This window comes from Homalodisca vitripennis, chromosome 7 (assembly GCF_021130785.1).
Source record: "Homalodisca vitripennis isolate AUS2020 chromosome 7, UT_GWSS_2.1, whole genome shotgun sequence".
Classification (NCBI taxonomy): Eukaryota; Metazoa; Arthropoda; class Insecta; order Hemiptera; family Cicadellidae; genus Homalodisca; species Homalodisca vitripennis.
Genome location: NC_060213.1, coordinates 121,538,967 through 121,555,490, shown reverse-complemented (window position 1 = coordinate 121,555,490; position 16,524 = coordinate 121,538,967). Strand labels below are relative to the sequence as shown.

General features: G+C 33.9%; 1 protein-coding gene across 1 annotated transcript in view; it reads left to right on the top strand.

Moving 5' to 3' along the window:
• LOC124366866 (cilia- and flagella-associated protein 58-like) overlaps nucleotides 1-16,524 on the top strand; it is a 109,788-nt gene that overhangs the window by 75,747 nt on the left and 17,517 nt on the right. The window contains exons 5-8 of the mRNA XM_046823467.1: nucleotides 4,817-4,925; nucleotides 7,149-7,327; nucleotides 9,003-9,175; nucleotides 11,034-11,196. Coding sequence (XP_046679423.1) covers nucleotides 4,817-4,925; nucleotides 7,149-7,327; nucleotides 9,003-9,175; nucleotides 11,034-11,196 — 624 coding nt within the window. The remainder of the gene's footprint in view (nucleotides 1-4,816; nucleotides 4,926-7,148; nucleotides 7,328-9,002; nucleotides 9,176-11,033; nucleotides 11,197-16,524) is intronic.

The following is a 16,524-nucleotide window of genomic DNA, read 5'->3' as shown; positions in this document are numbered from 1 at the left end:
GAATATGAGTGTGTGCGGTAAATGTTTTAAGTCAGTAGGTCGTTCTGATAAACACAAAGTTGCTTGTAAAACTGTGCAAAACATTTTTTCATGGAACTTGTGCTAAGCTGACAGAGGCTGAAATTGACTTTCTTTCGACTAATAACCAGTGGAATTGTGCTTCTTGTACGGCGAAGAAAAAGGCTACGTAGAAGTTTATCAGACTCTTGCCCTGTACAATCACCATCTCCATCACAAGTGACTAAATCTTCAACCAGTATGGGGCTCACAATTGAAGATCTTAAGCCTCTACTAGAGGACATGAAGAGGGAGATTTTGAAGGGACAGAACAATATTGAGAAAGAAATCAACAAATCCATTGAAATGTGTTTTAACATGATCAAGGAAAATAGTGAGATTGTGGCAAAACAACAAGAAGTAATAACAAGTCAACAAACCAAGATTGAGGGACTTGAGGAGGAGAACAAGTATTTGCGAGTGCAGGTGAAGGATATCTCCAGGCGTCAGAGTGATCTTGATCAGTATTCAAGGAGGAATACTTTGGAGATTTTCGGAGTTCCGGAGACCTCGAATGAGAGTGAAGGTTCACTAAAACAGACTGTGATAGACATTGGCAACGCTCTGGGAGTTCCTATTCAAGAGGATGGGATAGATGCTTGTCATCGCATATCTGGGGGGAAGAATCGTCCTGCGTCTGGGATCATTGTGAAGTTCCTACGTCGAGAGGATCCAGATCGGCTACTTGCTAGAAGGAAGGTGAAGAGAGACTTCTCTACTCGTCATCTAGTTGGACGCAAGGATGATCTGCCCATCTACATCAACCTGTCGCTGTCCAGGGAGAGAAGAGTGCTGTTCGCAAAGGCTCGTGAGTTAAGGTCTAAGTTTAACTACAAGTACGTGTGGGTTGACAGAGCCGGTAGAGTCAAAGTTCGCAAAAGTGATGATAAAAGTTCTAGAGTGTGTGTTCTGAATGACGAACATGACTTGTCGGCTTTGATCAAGAGAGAGTCAGGTATGGCTAGCACTGTAGTTTGATAGTTAAGTTCCAGCTCTACTACACCGCTGGTAACTCAGTACAGTAAGCTTATTTGAGAAATGTACAACTAGGTTAGTAGAGTAGTTGTTGGTATATATTTTTCTAGACTTAATTGTAGTAACATTCCTTTTTATATTTAGTTATAAAATTTACAAGCAAGGCAGTGTGATAAATGCTCTTTTTTGTAGGTTTTCTTTAAGTTTGTTAGCCTTGGAGAAACTTAGTTTTTTTCCCTTTGATTTAACTCTTTTTTATACTAAACAGTGTTAAATAATGAGTTTGTTGGGTAATAAAGATTTAAAATTCTATTACCAGAACGTTAGGGGCCTTCGAACTAAATCACACATGATTTTTGAATCAGTTTTAAGTGAGAATTACGATGTAATAGCTTTAACTGAAACCTGGTTGCATTCAGGGATATCTGATAGGGAAACTATTTGATGCGCGCTATGTAGTGTATAGGAGTGACAGAGATGCGGAGACGAGTGGCAAGTGCCGCGGCGGCGGAGTGTTGTTAGCTGTGAACAAGCGGCTACATGCACGCCGGCTGTCTGGTCAGCGACGTCAGCTGATCGCAGACACGCTCTGCGTCAAGGTGGCAGCACCGCCGCCGCACTCACATCACGCTCTTTACATAAACGTCGTTTATTTTCCTCCAAACAGTACGCAGCAATTATATTATGATTATTGTTCCGAGCTTTATAGTATTACTGATATGTTTGACGGAAAAAATTATTATATTGGGGGATTTTAACATTGCTGAAATTAATGGAATTCATTATAACTTTTTGACTGGTTCAATTATTTCTAAAACTATTCACAACTTAATGACATTTTATAACTTAAACTCGTATAATAATATTTGCAATTCAAATAACGTAACGCTAGATCTGGTTTTAAGTAACAATAAACTTAAGGTCGAACACACAAATAATCCACTAGTGACAGTTGATGTTCATCACCCCCCATTAGTTTTTGATAGTCCCTTTACTCAGCATACAGTACCCAAATTAAATCCCTCAAGTACAACAGATTCAATTGAATACTACTCTTTTAACAATGCAAAATTTTTCCAACTTTACTGTGCGTTTAGAGATAGTGACTGGAGTTCATTGTTTAAGACTAAAGACATCGATGAAGCAGTAGATTTATTTTACAACACAGTGTTCTCATGTATCGATCAGTTTGTGCCTAAAAAACGCAATTGTAGAAATACAAAGTATCCTATTTGGTTTTCAAATGAAATAATTAAGAACATTAAACTGAAGAACAGATTGTCCAAAAAGAAAAAATATTCCAAATACCATGATATAATGATTAAACATCTCAGAACTAAACTTAAAACAATGATTTAGATTTCTCATAAAAATTATTTATCTTTTGTTGAAGAAAGAATAAAAGACTGACCCAAAGTATTTTTGGAACTACATTAGCTCCAAGCGCAATTCATGTTGTAATTTAGGTCAAGCTGACATGAAATATAAAAGTAATGCAGTGAGTAAGCAGGATGTCCCAAATGCTTTTGCTTCATATTTCTCTTCGGTGTTTGACCAGAATTCTTCTGCTTATGACTTGCAAAACTCAATACACCCAACTGTCTTATGTAAAGAAATAAAGAAAGTTTTTCGGTATCAGATGTCATAGAAGCTATCAATGAAATGAAATCAAAGAGGTCCTCAGGTCCTGACAATATTCCTTCATATGTTGTAAAAGGTTGTGGAGAAGTTTTAGCAGAACCACTGTGCTATCTCTTTAATTTGTCCTTGTCAAGTTTTAATTTTCCCCAACGTTGGAAAGAAGCAAGGGTTGTGTCTTTAAGTCAGGCCAAGCTGAAAACGTAGAAAATTATCGTCCAATATCTTTATTAAATTCATTTGCCAAGGCTTTTGAGCTGTTAATTTACAAACATATATATACAAATATTAAAGGTAGACTGTCAGCTCAGCAGCATGGGTTTTCTCCCACGTCGCTCAGTTGTTTCAAATTTAATGGAGTTTTCCTTGGATATTTCTGCTGAATTAGACAATGGTGGAAGGGTAGATGTAATATATACGGACTTTGGCCAAAGCTTTTGATAAGGTCAATCATGATTCTCTGTTAAGGAAGCTGTTAAAGTTCGAATTTAACAATGGGTTTGTACTTTTTATTGAGTCTTACCTCAAAAATAGATTTCAATATGTATCAATATCAAATTTAAAATCAAAACAGTATTTAAGTGCTTCAGGTGTGCCTCAAGGGTCTAACCTGGGACCGCTTTTATTCATAGCTTTTATCAATGACCTTCCAGAAAAGTTACAGAATTCAAAACCGCTTCTTTATGCTGATGATCTAAAACTATACAGACCAATTTACAATGAGTATGATTCTAAACTCTTGCAAGAATCTCTGGATAACCTTTTTGAATGGTGTAACTGTAATAGGTTACATTTAAATGTAAAAAAATGTTTCTGCATGACTTACTCCAGATCAAAAAAGGGTAGAACTTTTAATTATTTTATAAATGGGTACAAACTGGAAAATCTGAAAGAAATTAAAGATCTAGGAGTTATGTTTGATTCTTCTTTTAAGTTCGACAAACATTTAGACGTTACCATCAGTAAGGCTTACAAAATGCTAGGTTTTGTTATGAGGAATGCAAAATATTTTTCATCCATTGACACAATCAAATCCTTATATTTTTCTTTTGTTAGAAGTGGATTAGAATACTGTTCAATTATTTGGGAACCCTATACATTAACAAATATTCAGTCCGTTGAAAATATTCAAAATAAATTTTTAAGATATTTGTATCTAAAAAAAAAACACAACACATATTGTGATAGAAATTTCCCCACTGATTCTTTAAGAAATTTATTTAATTTTCAAAAACTTTCAGCAAGAAGACTAATTTTTAATCTATCTTTTTTATTTAAATTACTAAATAACCTGATGGATAGTTCACATTTACTTAAAAATATAAACTTTTATGTCCCTAAGTTTCATTCAAGGTCCAAAATATTGTTTTTTTATTCCTAGATGTAACACAATCAGCCATTATTATATTTTTCTTTGTTTAGGAGTTTTAGATTTATTAATAATAACAATTTTTATATTGATTTACATTTAGGAAGTGCAAAAGATTTTATTGGAAAATTAAAACCTTTAGTTTGAGACTTTTACTCGAAAAGCTGTAATAATCTGTTTAATACTTAGTATTCTTACCAATAAGTTAAGTTTTTGGATTATTTGTAGGATTTTTTGTATGTTATTTATGTAACCAATCTGGATATTATTTGTTTGGAAGTGTTTCATTTTGCTCTGTCAATTTAATTCTTATATAATTTTAAGATGTTGTGCATGTTATTTATTTCAAGGTGAAAGTTTTTTTTCCTCTATTGTTAAGAATAACATCGTTCATTTTGTTTTTTGAGCTAGTATAATTATTAAATTTATTTGTAATTTGCACTGCACTTAGGTTAGAGGATAGTATAATTTTTGTTTAATTTTTGTTTTATTTTAATATAGCTAATTTAGGTAACTGATGACCTGTAGCTATTTATAAGTCAAAATAAATAAATATAAAATGTAAGATAAGGTTAATAATTGTTATACACAAAGCTTTTAAAAAAAGAAGACATTGTTTTGCACCATCTCATCTCCAAGAAATATGATATTGTGGATGTGCTCTCTAAACTTAAATTCTCGATACGCTACTGGGCTCTAGAACATGCTTTTAAATATATTTTATACATCTCTTCCAGTCCTTGACTTTTGGTAACGATGATGTCTGTCGCTGTACAGGAGGACATAACCGAGTACAAGCACAAGGCCAAGGTGATGACTCTCCAGATAGAGCAGCTCAAAGAGGACATTGCTGGCAAAGAGGTACAACTGATGAGAGAGCAACTGGGTAAGTAGCCGACACGCAATCCTGTGTCACAGAGACTGGCCATCAGTCTCCCCCTCCTCAATAATATAGCCAGGAAATAATTTGGGTGGGGTCCAGACAACTGATATTTTCCGTAGTGGACAGAGAGTAAGGCCCCATTTTGTTCTTGGCCCATTTCTTTGTTGAGAATGTTCTTTCAGTAGTACATGTCAGTAATACTGAATTATTTAAATAATAATAATAATAATCGTTTACTGAAAAAGTAATTGATAATTTTAAAAATTTGGGGAGGGTCTGGACCCCCTTTGCTGGGTACATCCTTGCCCCTCTCTGCTATAGTATGGTCCTTGCTTCTCTCTTGCTTGCTATCTCTGTTGTTGTGAATTTTCATTTGTGTTTCTCCTGACTTCACTTGTGTTTCACTGTGTTTCTCCTGAGTGCTGCATTATATGTTTTTCTTTTTTAATTGTTACAAACATTGAATTCAATGTGTTCATCACCATGTTGTGATTTTTAATCGTAATACTTAAAATTGACAGATGTTCATAATTGTGTAATACCTTGGGAGACCCTTTGGCCAAGCAGTCTAAGTCGTTGGACTATGGATCTAAGTTAGAGATAGAGCAGATTTAAATCCTGTCTGTGACCGTTGCGCTTATTATCAGTACCATCGATCTTGTACTGTATCAACTCTCGCCCTTATTCTGTTTCATAAGATCCTCGCACAGGCCAGTGGTCCATGAGGATGGACAGAATAAGGCTTAAAAGGGGGTCGACCTCTCCTTTTTTTTGAAAAAAACCTTTAAATCATCTGTTGTCAATAATACCCCAGGAGGGTTTCTCTTCTGGCTGGATTGGATCTGCCAGTTGAACCTAAACTGGGCACAGCTATACGTATGTGTCAATTGAATCTGGGCAAAACAATGGATGTCCAAGCTCATCAGCAAGCCTGTAGTTAGACAATTTTACAGAGGCCCAGCCACAGGTCTACTTGTCGAGGATAATGTTGAAGTGAGTGGGGCTCCCTAAATGTTGAAGGCTTTAAAATCTATAAGGGATTACAGCTCCGCCTGCCCACTTTCACTTGAAGGAGAAGTTAGTATGTAGACCCACAAACTAAGTAGTGATTTGTATCACAAAAATTTAAATTTACAACCTATATTAAGTCTTAAAGTTATTACTTATTACATTATTTAATCTGTAATAGTAAATGGTTTAAATAAAGAATCAAATTAAATTTTAGTAGAATACAGGCATTAATAAGTCATAATATATTTCTGTATTAAAATTAACTGTAATAAAAGAAGGGTTATAAATCTATATTACAGAAAAATATAATCAAGTGAATTGATGTGAATATATTCCATACTTTTTATATTATACAATGTTAACAGATTTTCTCATATTTTAATTGGGTAATTTTTATAAAATATTTTTATATATACCAAAGAACACAGTCAGGAAAAATTTGGAGGGGGTCCAGACAACTGATATTCTCCTGTAGTGGACAAAGAGTAAGGCCCCATTTTGTTCCTTAAAAAGTTCTTGACCCATTTCTTTGTTGACAACGATCTCTCAGCAGTGCATGTCAGTAATACTGAATCATTTAAATAATTATTTACTAAAAAAGTAATTGAACAAAATTTAAAATTTGGGGGATCCAGACCCTTTGAACCTCCCTTGCTGGCTACGTCTTTGAAAGAACATTTATTCTTTGTTGATTGAAGAACATTCTTCGCAATAACATAGTCAGGAAAATGTTTTTGGGGGAGGGTAAAAGATGATTGATATTTTCCTGTAGTGGACAGAAAATAAGGAAATTGCAGTCAACCGCTCATTCCTTATTTTGTTCCTTAAAAGGTTCTTGACTCGTTTGAATCTTGAGAACAATCTCTCAGCAGCACATATCAGTAATACTGAATTACTTAAATAATAATAATAATTGTTTTCTAAAAAAGTAATTGAAAATTTGGGGGGGTCCGGACCTCTTGGACCCCTTGCTTGCTACGTCCTTGATTCTAGGTTAAAGATAGGACACACTCATTATCAATGCTTGCAGCAACCTTTGATAAATAAGAAAATACTTCTCTACTTAAAGTGGATAAAAAAGCTACATAACTATATGAACAAATCTGGATTAATGAATTACGTAAGGAAAGATTTTAATCTGTAAACAAAATTATGATATTTTCTTGCGAGTGTCTGTGGAACCATCCTGGGAACTCAGTATTTGTGTGTTTGCAGCCCTGCGCAAGGCTCATGCAGAGAAAGAGGCGATGCGGGTGGAGACGATGAAGGTGGAACACGACCTAAAGGAGGCGAAACAGCAGTTGACCAAACTGGAGGCAGATCTCATTAGCCAGCTGCACATTATACGCGAGGCAGACGCTCAGCGTGAACGTGACCAGAAGGAAATAGAGCAGGTAGAGTTTGTGATTCTTTTTTTACATATAACTACAGTATATTCCACAATTATGTAATATTGCAGGTAAAGTTTGTTTATTAGAATTTTTTACTTAAATTAGAACATTTATTAAATACTCTTTCTTTATTTATTGAGAAAACAAAAAGAAAGTGCTCTGAGCTTGGTTGTATAAAAAATGATGCGGATAAGAGAATCCATATTTTTTTAATAGGTGTGTACTGGTGATTGCATAAACAAATGCACTGTTTTCCTAAAGAATTTTGGGACATAAATTTTATAGCACTTTTACAATGGGGTTACTTTTGTAAAAAAAATGTTCTTAACAAAGATTTACTGAAATATTTACCCATTGAAAAAATGGCATTTCTTTGCAACGTAAAAACCTTAACACAAGCATATCTTTGGTACATTCATTGTCACATACCCTTTATGATCTGTCTATTTAGTTCCAATAAAGACAGGTGTGTGTGTTGAACTCCTTAGCTGAAGAGACGAACTGAAGTCAAAACAGAAAGTCATCACAAAAATGTCAGAGCGTTAGCTCAAAGATTAAGTTTGCATTGGAACACGATCGAATTGTGTCATGGTCATCACAGAGGAATGAATCCTTAAACACACACCTTAGGGAAAAATGTGGACAGTAAACAATAACATTACCCTCTTTGTTTAAAGTTTGTTATTGATGATGGAAGGTTTGAAAGGATAACTAGATTTCGGACATTTGCCATCGTTAAAGTTTACAAAAGGTATAACACAACGTTTTGAGGATTGAAATCTATCCTCTTCGTCAGGTGGGGGAGGTACTGATATATACAAAAATAAAGAACAGAAAGAAGAAAAGTAGGGAAAGAAAAAAGTTTAAACATACCCAAAAGCTGCTTGGAATCCAGTCTCGGCATTGTCACTACACAGAAACATTACCTTGCCAAAATACTACAATAAGCAATTCTTCGACTTTGTCTTTGAGAAAAACAAACAGTACCAGCAGTAATGTAAATTTTCCACTTCCATAGCTATTTCACCATGCTGAGTTCTGATAGAACGAAAACAGGATCAGTCGCAAACTGGGTATCAATATTTTCCTATATTTGCAAGACATTTTGATTTGCAAAAAGGCATTGTCACAAAGAGGTTGGTTATCCACATGGGACCCAAAATTCGATAAGAGCATGGTCAACCGTTTTGGTAACTGTTACTCTCTGATGACCAAAACGCAAATTGACTGTGTGTAAATGCAAACTTATTCTTTGAACTAACATTTGACATTTTTGCAATGACTTACTGTTTTGATTATGATTCGTCTCTTTAGCTAAGGAGTTCATCTGTAGAAGCAGCAAATGTTCGCTTCAACACAGCAACTTTAGGACAGGATGTGGATGTTAAACAATAACATTAACATTACTTTGCCAGAATACTGCATTTTACAAATCTCCGACTTTGTCTTTGAGGAATACCTCGGACTTTCTCTTTGAGACTTAATAAATCAAAATAAAATTTCTCTCTTTCAAAATATATAAAATAAATTAAAACCAATAATTTCTCTCTGGCCCTGAAAACCGCTGAGCGAGATCACCAAGATGCTGAAGAGCTGTTTGGAAGCTCTCCCTTGTTGTAGACAAGTCCTCTGACCCACCACTGGGGATAAATTTGCTACATCGATGGCTATGTTGCAGTTAACCAATGCTCGGGACATAATTAACGCCCAGCTGGTGAGACGCAATGATGAGCTGGCCATGCTGAGAGAGAAGACCAAGACGCTACAGAGCAGTTTGGACGCAGGGGAGAACCACTACTCCCAGAGACTTGAGGATATCCGGATACTCAAGCTGGAGATACAGAAGCTCAGGTAAACTGAACTGACAATGAACTGCTAATGAAAATTAAAAGAAATGAAAATCTAGTCTACCCCTAAGGTGTACTAATTAGATTGATTGTGAGTGTGCATCAGGTTAAACGTGTTATTCTAATAATCAGAAGTTATTTTTAATTGCTTGCCTGATACCCCAATTTGTAGTTTCATAATAGCAATACATCAATCACCTTCAATTTAGATTATGGACCATTAATAAATCGTGACGATGGCAAATCTGCTTTTGACATAAGGTGGTAACATGAGCCAATTATCAAAATTATACCACAGGCCATATTATAAGATATACCAACGATGGAAAAGATAGATAGCTGTTGGGGATGTAATATAATAATCCAAAGATGTTTTCAATGGATTTGAAAATTCCCACTCTCTTGTCCAAAATGAATGATGGGGGAACTAGATCATTTTTAATGGGGTGTCTCATTGAGCATTACCATTAACAAAACCAACGATACCAATAAGTGAATGCTTTTTCTTTACTGGGGCGTTTGGCCTCTTTGAATAAAAATACTGTAAACAGAGGATTTCGTAAAACACAAGAAAATGGTGTTAGCTTCATTCTTTTAAACTTTTAGTAAATAATTCTGAAAAAGAGAAAGTTTAAATGTATCCACACACTACAGAAATTCTTTCTTTAAAGTTTGTTATTGACAATGGAAGGTTTGAAAGGGTAATAGGATTCAAATGTTTATCATCGTTATATATTATAAAATGTATAAACTACATAGTGTAAACGTATGGCAAATATCCAAAATCCTATTATCTTTACAGTAATGTTCTAAAAGACACTGATGTCCTTGGAAATAAACAGCAGTAAATACATTTTATAACACTTTCTAGGGTTTCTATGGCAAAATGTGAAAATATTTTATTGAGCAGTAAATACAATTTTTGCTTTGTATAACAGAGATGTGTGTCTCTGATAATCTTACAATGTAATAGTCCTACCATTGACTGACTTTTTTGCAGATTCAAAAATTAAAATTAAAAAACTTCTGAATATAATACTTTTAAATTTATTTTTTAAAGCAAACAAGTCAATGGGTTATATGTTCATTTTTAGTTTATTTATGAACTTCCTCATAGTTTACCCAAATATTAGAAAGTAAAATAAATTAATAAAAACTATCTGAGATGTGAAATGATCTATGTGATCTAATATTTATCTAGTGTTGTCTCTCGGGTTGCCTTGATTTTACAATCAACTTATACACTATTTCTGTAATTCTTAATTAATTCTGTAAAATAAATTTGGTATATGTATAAATCATATAATACCCAGAGTACATGTTAAGATGCTACACTGTTCGTGTTGTCTGGTGTATACAGCTAACAAACTGTTATTTATAAAAATGTTTTATTTCGTTACTTTCATGTACTTGTTTACTTTTTAAAAATGAATAAAATCTACTAGATGGAATAATATCAGACCTTACCTTAGGGTCTGATGATGAATTAGTACCATAAAGGACTGTGGTAGTCCAACAAAAAGGATGAACGAGAATATAAGACAAGATATATTGTACATAAGCATATTTATTAATATAATAACACTCTGTCCTGGATGCTTACCACAAATGAATAAATATTTAGTTAGCTAAAGTTGTTACATTCTCAATTTTGGTTAACTAACGGTAATAGTTTTAATATTCATGATAAAGGAGATTACATTTGATATTGACGGTTTCAAATATACAAGATACGTTTTGAAATTTAACTTATCCTTTGATTTTGAAAGTATCTGAGAAAACAGTGTGGCTCTTGAATTGTAATCTGCAAAATTGGTCTCACCAGTATTGCCAACAACATTGTACTGTGTATGTGTTGGCAGCACTGAGAAAGACGTGTTGACACGTAACCTCACCAACATGGCAGACCTGCGGACAGAGATCCATCACCTGGAGAAGGATATGAGCAAGGAGCGGCTGAAGGCTCGAGCGCTGGAGGAGGAGCTCCAGAACCCCCTGAACATCCACCGCTGGAGGAAATTGGAGGTATGAGGTGCACAGTGTCTCCAGCCCAAGTATTGATTGTCAAATGTTGTATCAAGACAAACATTCTTTGTTTAAAGTTTCTTATTGACGATGGAAGGTTTGACAGGATTACAGGATTTCAGACATTTGCCATAGTTTTGGTTACAAAAGAAGTAAAACACCATGAAACTATGGTCTGGTACCAAAACATAGGGCCGGAAGCAGCTTGCCTTTAAACGTCCCTCCTCCTGACCATCGCCTTCCTGTCCCATTGTTTCAGATGACACAACGCGGTGCTAAAGAAAGAGTCAATGTCGATTTTCGTGTTAATATCCCACTTTCATCTGTGCCATGTGATTGTGTTTCTTGTACTCATAACTTGTGCTCGGGACTTGCATTCTCTGGCTTTTGGCAATTGGCTTTTGGGTATGTTTGAGCCCTTTTCTTTTCCTTCTTTTTTTCTTTCTGATCTTTATTTTTGTATGTGCTAATACCTCCCCCACCTGATGAAGAGGATAAATTCCAACCCTTGAAACGTTGTGTTTTACTTTTTTTAAATCATACGATGGCAAATGTCCGAAATCCTGTTATTCTCTCAAAACAAAAATACCAACTTATATATTATATATTGTTTTGTGATCTTTCTCCATTTTTTAATTTCTTGTTTATATTTAAGCCATAAAGTAGACAAAATTCATTCACTGGCAGGCAGTATGTCTAATAAGTGAACATCAAGTAAAAAAATCTGTTGTATCCATCAAAATATATATGCTATGCAAATAATATCATAATGCAATATTATTTAGAGTGTGATTTTTAAATAGTAAAAGCTTATTATAACTGTTTGCATGGTTTATAAAGGAAGGTACTGAAATAAAAACTTAAACATTATCCCATTCTAAGGTATAAACAGCACAACAGAAAAGACTGCTTATAACATACTTTAAGTTGTTTTGACACAAAAGAATTATCAACCTCCAAAATTTGAAAATGGCTAAGAACAATATGATAGGCAGAGAGTGTATGTCTAACATTGCACTAGTTATTTTGTGACGGCCCATTAAGAAAGCCCCTGACCATTTGACACTGTGAGGTCAATATTATTATTGACCAGTGAAGTACTACAGTATTTATATTGTAGTATTACCAACCAACGATTCTTCATTGTTCCTAACAGTAAAATGTAAGTACTATTACTTACAAAATATCTACCGTCACCTAAATTATTAAAAGGAAATAAGGAACAGTGATTATTATATATTTATTTAGTAAGATATAAGTCCAAGTAATAGTTGCTCGGAATATTCTAGTTGATCTCAACTGATAGTCCGGTAAAATAAGGATGCAACCTCGGAATGAAAGATAATAAGCTAAAAATTTGCATACGTCTTTATTTTGATGGTATAAAACTTACCTCAAAAGTCTCATATAATCACGTGTACGCGTCTTTAGATATTTAAGGTCAAAGTTCACGAAAATCAGTTTTTTGCAAATATCTCGTTTCCCTTACGCTAAATGACTTTGAAGGTGGTTAGAGAAATTGTAGAACGAAAAATTCTCTACAACTTTTGTCTGAAGGGATTTTATGTACGTTCAACCCTTTTTGAGATACAGCGCAAAGAGTAGGGGACCGCTTACCTGTATATACAATAATGCGAGGCCAGCCAGTAGAATACAATAAATAAATGAGTTATATTGTTAATTATTCACTTATTATTATTACTTAATACTATTATTATTGTTAGCATTATTATCATTATTATTAAATTTTTATTATTATTTATTATTTAATATATCATATTTATAGATATTAATTATAAATTACATATTCTCTATGTAATACTTATTTTATTTTTACCAAACATACAATATTAAAAGAAATACTTTTCGTCCATATTACTATATTACTATGAATATTATGTCTCGTAATACAAATCTCTTGTACGACGTTTTGCTGTTTCTGGGAAGATGTATCAGATGTTCCATTGTTGACCGGTTTGTTTGTTTGTTGACTTTCTACACACCGTAACGAATGAGTTTGGAATGTCTATGTATAAGTACAGTAGTGGTGGTGAGATATTTACTTGATGATGGGAATGGTAGTGTATTTCTCTGTGTTAGTATTTCAATACCGATAAAAATGTATTTTATCACTTAGTTGAAAACGACATCTTAGCATTAACAGACGTACGATTTTGAGTGTATCTTTTAATTGCAATGGCTGATTGTTGTTTTATTTGTAATAAATTAATATCAGAAAGTGCTTCTGTGAGTGTTGTGCGTGGCTTACAAACATTAAAAACTGCAAGTATTGACAGAAATGACGGTCATATAAATTATTTAAATACTTTGACTTCTGTGATGGTGCATGTTGACTGTCGAAAAGTATATATAAGTAAAAATTCAATTGCTGCATCGAAGCGACGTGTAGATGACGATGAAACTACAACTTCAGAAAGTCCATCTCGTAAAAAACGAGAAGAGTTATTTGATTTTAAAACATCTTGCTTGTTTTGTGGTCAAGTAGCTGATGAAGTCGCAGAAAAAAAAAGAAAAGAAAAGTATAAACGCACGATCAGTAAAGTAAGTACTCTTGATTTTAAAAATAACGTTTTGACGAAGGCTGAAGAAAGAGACGACTTGTTAGGAAAATTAGTCAAAAATCGTATACTTTTTGAACATGACTTGGTAGCTGCTGAGGCTAAATATCATGCTATTTGCTACTCTCACTTTTTAAATAGAATACCAACTGATAAAAAGCATCACAAAGATGATAACATTACACAGGCCATGAAAGAGATTTTTTTGTATATAGAAAATAATAATGATTCACAATTTACATTAAAAGAGTTGAAAGATATTCCTACCGAGTACGTACCGGATGATAAGACTATCATTTCTAAATTGAGGGAGAAGTATTTGACTGATATAATAATTACAACTAAGGTTGGGTCATTCACTATTATATCTTTTCGTGACACACAGTCAAATATTTTATCCAAAGCTTGGTACGAAAATAAAAAAAGCTCACCCGAAGAAGAACGATTACGAATAGTAGAAGCTGCTGCGGCGATTATTAGAGAAGATATTCGATCATCTGTAGTTGAAACGAAGTCATATCCACCTCCAAATCAAATGCTAGACGATGTTAATGGAGAAATACCAAACAGTTTATTATTTTTTTTGCAAGAAGTTATTATGAAAAATAAAAAAGGAAAAACTGATCATTTGAAAACAAAATGCACATCAATAAGTCATGCTATAATGGCTTCACTACGAGAACGATCATTTTCATCACAGCTACTATTAGGTCTGTCTGTATTTCTTCATAGGAGATACGGATCTAAAAGACTATTAGATGTTTTGTCTAGCTTGGGATTTTGTGCTTCATATAATAATACCGTACAGTATGAAATTTCAGCAGTTTATCATCCGCAGCCTCGTATTTTATCATCAGAGTCAGGCTCTCTTGTACAGTATGTTGGGGATAATGCAGATATAAATGTCAATAGTCTTGATGGTAATAATACATTTCATGTAATGGGAATGATAAAAATAGTTACTCCAAAACATGCTATAATTTACGATGAACGTATAAAAAAGTGTACAACTAAACCAACTGGTAAAGATTTGGCAGAATTATCAGATGTACCTCTTTTAAACATATGAAAAGCCAGTTGTATCTGGATTTAGCAAGATTCAGGTTGAAAATCTACATGATGAACTCGTACAAACTCAACAACACTTAAATGCAATAGATTTTTTTGTGGTTGTATGGAAAAAGGGAAAATACCTCACCGTTACCAGGATGGAATGGATATCTTGAACAACTCACAAAAAATAATAAGAATTTTTCAACTTCTCGGATTTTGTTTCTTCCATTTATTGATCATCCTCCAAGTAAATTAAATACAATTTTTACCACATTGCAGTCCGCTTTAAATATTGCCAAGACGGATAGACAAAAAACGTGCGTAATAACGTTCGATCAACCCCTGTACTCCAAAGCACGTGAAATGGTTGCTGCTGCAGATACAAACTCAAACCTATCCAAAATAGTTGTGAAATTAGGAGGCTTTCATATGCTCATGTCTTTTCTTGGATGCATAGGATACATAATGGACGGAAGTGGACTCAAAGAAGTTTTTAAGTAAAATATATGCTCCAAATTCTGTTGAAAAAATGTTAAGTGGTGAAGCTTATTCAAGAAGTATTAGAGGCCATACGCTGTTACGACTTGCATTATCAAAAATCATTTTTCAAGACTTGAAGATTAAAAGCTGTGTTTTAGATGAGTTAGTTGAACAGATAACTAGACACGATGTTTCCTATGAAAATGTTGAAGGGTGTGCAAATAATTCAAATTCAATAATTTCTCAATTTCATAATAAATTGATTGAGTTAAAAACTCAAGGTCCTACAGCTCAATTATGGATACAGTATTTCGAGATGGTTTCAATAGCTCTGGACTTTGTTCGTGCTGAAAGGCTGGGACTTTTTAAAGAACATCTTGATGCAGTGCGAAAAATGCTTCCATATTTTCACGCAAGTGGTCGTTTTTTATATGCAAAATCAGCCCATTTATATCTTCAAGATATGATAAAATTAGAAGAAACAATGGATGAAACAGACTTTTGAGAATTTTAAGAACGGATTCTTTACGGTTAAACGAACAGAAAAATTTAATTCTGGTACATGGACAGACATGGTAATAGAGCAAAGTCTTATGAAATCTATGAAGACAGAAGGAGGAATATCTCGGGGACGGAGTACAGAAGAAAGTGTTTTATGTAAATGGGTATACGCTATGTACGCTACGAATACAATCTGCGAGGAAATTGAAAAATTTTGTAACATTTCTTTGGATTCTTCAGAACAACACGTTGATACTAGAGATTCACGAGTTAAAAGAGATAATAGCGATGTAAGTAAACTTCTCGATTGGTTTACTCTTCATAATCCTTTTCAAAGCACAGAACAGGTGATATCTATAGCTTCTGGAATAGTGGGCAATGATCAAATTAATTGTCATAGAGCGTATGATATCGGCATCCAATCAATGGTGAAAATGACTGGTTTGAACTTTAATGAGATAAAACTGAAACGTGTTGACAAAGTACAACCTCTTTCAATAGTTAACAAATCTGTCAAAATAAACGATTGTAAAGTTCCCATCGACCCATTACTACTACTCTTCCAGAGAATAACTGTAAACAAAAAATTCCAAAATAATCTAAAAGAATATCTACAATACGAGTTAAGCCCGTATCCAACATCCTTATTTGATAATAATGGCATGAGAAAAACAACAAAATCAGCACTATATAAAAACATGACTTCTGTTGATAT